General features: G+C 38.4%; 1 protein-coding gene across 1 annotated transcript in view; it reads right to left on the bottom strand.

Annotated features, from left to right (window-relative positions):
- Nucleotides 1-4,069: 4,069 nt before the first annotated feature.
- The window catches only part of LOC107729734 (potassium voltage-gated channel subfamily A member 2), a 6,353-nt gene continuing 4,733 nt past the window's right edge, over nt 4,070-5,689 (bottom strand). The window contains exon 3 of the mRNA XM_016540406.1: nt 4,070-5,684. Within this exon, the coding sequence (XP_016395892.1) occupies nt 4,490-5,684 (1,195 nt within the window). The 3' untranslated portion in view covers nt 4,070-4,489. The remainder of the gene's footprint in view (nt 5,685-5,689) is intronic.

The raw sequence follows: 5,689 nt of genomic DNA, 5'->3' as shown, positions 1-5,689 counted from the left end.
AGGCCAAAGGCAATCAAAGCATAGTACAACAGTTCTTGCAACTTCACTGTATTTTAAACCTATATCAGATTCTCACAACAGTAGGTTTATCCTTTAATTCAACATGAAATCTAAATATTTATTAATGTTCCTGAATTAATGGTTTATGATTTGTCAAAGAAAAAAAAAGTGAAATTATGTTGCTTTTCTAGCTATCTGACTCTTGGTTAACATTAACCAATAACTAAATAGCCATTGAGGTGTTGTTTTGGCAAACTTGCTATCTGTTTTGGATCTTTTCTGGTTTAGAACACCTACTTTTCATGATACAGAATTTTAGATAAAATCAAGTGTTTGCCTACTTTTATTCCTCATTGAATATGAGAAAAAGTAGTAGTTTAATTTAAATGTAAAATTTAATTTAATTTAATAAATATTACTGCTCTAAATCTGTGATAAATTGAATTGAATTAATAATTGAAATATAGCTTTACTGGACGGAGACTTCATGGTTATATGGTTTTAATTGAATTTGGCCTGTAAGCTTTTTCTCTCCCTGTCATTTTTTGAACAAAAACTTTTGTGAAGACAAAAAAAAAAAAAAGATTGCATAAGTTGATGCACTTCCTTCTAAACCATGGCAGTGGACTGGTTATAAGATGCTAACAAATATGATTTTGTGACATTCAATGCTGGCATTTAGCATTTCAAATGACATTTAGAAAATCAACACACAATCCAAACGTGATAGGAGAAACTGGTGCACCTGCAAGCAAAGCAATGACTGCGTTTTTTCAATGTTTCACAGACGTGCCTGTCCAATGAGGAACAAAAAGAAGGCTTCAAAGAGGTACTGTTATAGCCCTGACATTTAACACTGCCAGGTCTAGCACCAAAAGCATAACGTATGTTATGGTCACACATTAAATATAAAGTTACAGTGACAATGTTTATATATGTGGATTAGGATGGTACATGTGATTCACCAACAGCATACTGTCCAATGTCATGCATAGAAAACCTGCTGTTTGCCTGCATTAGAGATGATGTGTGTCATTTCTGTTCCATTAGTGGAATTACAAAAAATATTGTTTTCATTATTATATTCCAAACACTCCCCATCTGCCACTGATCAGACACGCAGATAGTTTGCCCTAAAATCACACCATTGGTTGAGACAATGTTGCCGTGTTTTGCTGCTTACGTATCAGAGCAATGATTTTTGTTTATATTTTTTGGGGAAATTAACACACAAATGGATTACTGACAGAACTTTTTTTAACATAAAAAAAAGACACACTTCAGCTTTAAAGCATCCAAACATAAGTTTAGTACATTTCTTAGGCACTGGCTATGCACTGTGGGGTGTCAGTTTGGATAGATTGGTTTAACATTCAGGATTTTACACTTTGTTAAACCTACCCGAATTGTGCGTGTTACAGTGATGTCTATATTCTGAATTTAAAAAAGAAAACATAATTAGCAGCAGCTGTGAAAGCAGTATCTGCTTCTAAATTAGCAGCATCAGCACATAAAGTTTGCTTAAGGGGAGACACTGCAGGCAAAAACACTGTTTTTTTAGGCCTATGTACCTGTCAAGTTTGAGATTTTGGGCTTTTTGGTTTTTCATAAAGTGTTTTATCAGACTAGTGGAAAGAAAACATCCAAAAGACACTGTTAAATGTTTCTTTTATAGCACTTTATCTATCTGTGTCAATAGATTTAAATTATAATACATACAGTATCTCACAGAAGTGAGTACACCCCTCACATTTTTGTAAATATTTTATTATATCTTTTCATGTGACAACACTGAAGAAATGACACTTTGCTTCGGTGTAAAGTAGTGAGTGTACAGCTTGTATAACAGTGTAAATTTGCTGTCCCTCAAAATAACTCAACACACAGCCATTAATGTCTAAACCACTGGCCACAAAAGTGAGTACACCCCAAAGTGAAAATGTCCAAATTGGGCCCAATTAGCCATTTTCTCTCCCCGGTGTCATGTGACTCATTAGTGTTACAAGGTCTCAGGTGTGAATGGGGAGCAGGTGTGTTAAATTGGGTGTTATCACTCTCACTCTCTCATACTGGTCACTGGAAGTACAACATGGCACCTCATGGCAAAGAACTCTCTGAGGATCTGAAAAAAAGAATTGTTGCTCTACATAAAGATGGCGTAGGCTATAAGAAGATTGCCAAGACCCTGAAACTGAGCTGCAGCACGGTGGCCAAGACCATACAGCGGTTTAACAGGACAGGTTCCACTCAGAACAGACCTCCCCATGGTCGACCAAAGAAGTTGAGTGCACGTGCTAGCACTTACACACACCAAACTTTACATTTTTATTACTGTCTATATCCTGAAGGTTTTTACAGAGGGATTTGTTCATATGTAATTTGCTTGATTATATACAACATTTGAATTCCCCCAAAATTGTGAAAATATAGTGTTTTCTGTCCATTCTAAGCATTTTCTGAATTATGGAGTGACAAAAATGAGATACCCAAAATTCCCTCATTGCCAAAAATTTAAACAAGAATTTTGAAACTGAACTCATCCAGTGTTTAGATTTTCGTACAAGAAATATATGCAAATTAGCACAAATAATGACTCATTTGCATATCTAAACCTAACATTTGAGAAAACTTGTAATACAAAAATTTTTTGCAATTATCAATGTAATCAATCAGCTAATCAATTACCCTATTCACCTGCAGTGTCTCGCCTTAAAAATATTAGAGAGACAAAGACAAAGGCACCTGCAGCCCAGGTGAGATATTGGAATAGACGTGGGCGAGAAACCTTCTAATGGTACACAGTCACATTAAATAATCATCAATCCATCCATAAACAGTTTCAGGATTTTGCATCTAAAAAGTCAATAGAATGAAAACAATGAGATTTACTGCCTTGATAATGGCTATACTTTTAAGGAAAGGATGCAATAACTGTGGTTGGAGCCTAAGCATTTGTTGAAAGTCAATCAAAAGAAGCCAATATTGACTTCCATAGTGTCTTTCCGTTGATTCATTGTTGTTTGGCATTATACAGTCTCTTCATCATAAGAGAAGCAAGTAAGCCTGTAAGTCTAGATTTCAAGGTCACCTGAAGCTAAGACAATCAGAGTCCCAGCAATCAATGCCCTAATGCTGCACTGTCCATCCAAATGCATTGCAGAGTGTCTTTTCATTCTTTCAAATGCAAAACAAAACCTGAAAACTGAAAACAGCACCTTTGGATCACAATAAAACTTGATGTATATATGTATATATAAAAATAGATGTATATATGTATATATACAGAGCCAGATACATATTTTTGTAATATTCTAGCTAACTAGTTTCTTTATATCACTTTCTCTTGAACTTAAAACCCATGCCATTAGGATTGGTTTTGGGGCCATGCAACACTATAATACCAGTGTTTTTCTCGATCAAAGGCAGTAAAAAAGACAAAACGTCTAACAAGCTCTATCAAGGTTTTTCTAACATCTGAAAATGATTTCAGGATGATAGACAAGCCAGTGATTAAAAATAATCTGACATCATTGCTACAAATTTGCTAGGGGACATTTAAGTGTGAACTACAATATGGCTCATTAAGTGACAAAGTAATTTGAATATCAACTACATTTTAAACTATCTCTGCAGCTTGCAGCAGAAACAATGGGAATATACACTGAACAGTATGCTCTTACACAAAATACATCAAGCATTTTTTTTCTGTGGCACTAGGGTGTTATTTTGCTTATTTTTCATTTAACGTGTTTTGTATGTTCCTTATCCTGAAGAGCTGTAAAAAAACTGATGTGAAATGATAAAAGAAAAGCCATTGAAGGACAATGGACACAGACACCGTAGACTATAAATAACATAAAATATGAGATGTAGAGACATTCATCTTGTCTTCAAAAGCTTTGCAGCAGGATAATCGTGAAGGAGTAGATACAAGTGTTGTCCATACATACGTATTTTGGGTCCACACACAGCTATCGACACAAAAGCAGGCAGTTTTCAATGACATTCCCAGCCTGATCACTACAATATCACTAAAATGACAGACAACTGTCTTGAATCGATGTGAATATTGGTGTTCTTTAACAAGCAGCAGGAGAGTGGACGAAACTTCTGTGAATATTCTTTGCATCGTATACATGTACTGCATGTGACCGCAAACCTTTTTAACAGCAGATGAAGCACACAAATGACGTTTCTTTGGCGAAGCTTGGCTTTGAGAGTAAGATGTTGATGGAAATATACTGACACTCATGTGCTGTTTATTTGTGTTCCACAGTTCCGTATAAATACTTGGCTCCTGATCCGGATAAGGTGTTGGATGATATAGATGACTCCATGCAAACACTGGATGTAGGTTTGGACTTTTAATGAGGAACTGGAGATTGTAAATCTCATGACAATAACTGAGGCGTTCAACCTCACAATCCTCCTTCGAACATGGCTTACTATAGTCCTTTTATAATTCAGTTCGTACCTGCTCCTCGAATTACTAGACATCTGTCAGCATTTTTTTGATATTAACATAATTTGTATTAGCTAAAGTGCAATTGGCTGTCTTGAGGTTCTCTTCCTGAAAGTCCTCGTTGCTGTTTTTGACCCCTTCTTGGATTTCCATGTAGTCCGACTTGCTGATGGTGGATCCACTTCGACTTCCCTTCAGCTCTTCTTGTGAATCGGCTTTAGGGACGTTAACTTGGAGATACTGCTCCTGCTCCTCCCCTTCTGTTTCTCGATGGTAGAAGTAGTTGAAGTTGGAGACGATGACGGGCACGGGAAGGGCGATGGTCAAGACGCCAGCGATGGCACAGAGGGATCCGACAATCTTTCCTCCGATGGTTGTGGGCACCATATCTCCATAGCCAACAGTCGTCATTGAAACCACAGCCCACCAGAACGCATCCGGGATGCTATAAAACTGTGACTCGGGTTCGTCAGCTTCTGCAAAGAAGACTGCACTGGAAAAGAGGATGACTCCGATGAAGAGGAAGAAGATGAGTAGACCTAACTCTCTCATGCTGGCTTTGAGGGTCTGGCCAAGAATCTGAAGTCCCTTTGAGTGACGGGAGAGTTTGAAGATTCTGAAGACTCGTACAAGTCTGATGACCCTCAGAATTGCGAGAGACATGGCTTGTTGCCCTTGCTGCCCGTCCTCTGCTGTCTCGGCCAACTCCGTCCCCAGCGTGATGAAGTACGGAATGATGGCCACCACATCAATCATGTTCATTATGTTCACAAAGAAGCTGGCTTTACTAGGGCAGGCAAAGAAGCGCACCAAGAACTCGAAAGAGAACCAGATGATGCATAGCGTCTCTAGAATGAAGAAAGGGTCTGTGAAGTAGGTGGATGTGTAAGTGGTTGTGGAGTTAGTGACGGCAACTGGGACTTTGCGCATCTCCTCCTCATCGCTGCGGAAGATGGGCAAGGTTTCCAGGCAGAAGCTGACGATGGAGATGAGGATGACCATGACGGATATGATTGCTATAATCCTGGCTGGCCCAGAACTTTCTGGATACTCGAACAGCAACCAGACCTGCTTCTGAAACTCATTGTCAGGCAACGGCCTCTCCTCCTCCTTGATAAAACCCTCGTCCTCCCGAAACATCTCAATTGCTTCCTCTCCAAGCTCATAAAAGCGGATCTCCTCTGAGAAAATGTCCAAAGTGACATTGACGGGGCGCCGCAACCTTCC

Source organism: Sinocyclocheilus rhinocerous, unplaced genomic scaffold (genome assembly GCF_001515625.1).
Source record: "Sinocyclocheilus rhinocerous isolate Xijiao unplaced genomic scaffold, SAMN03320098_v1.1 scaffold218, whole genome shotgun sequence".
In the NCBI taxonomy this organism is placed as follows: Eukaryota; Metazoa; Chordata; class Actinopteri; order Cypriniformes; family Cyprinidae; genus Sinocyclocheilus; species Sinocyclocheilus rhinocerous.
Note: the sequence above shows the minus strand (reverse complement) of the source record. Positions and strands in the feature narration are given on the sequence as shown.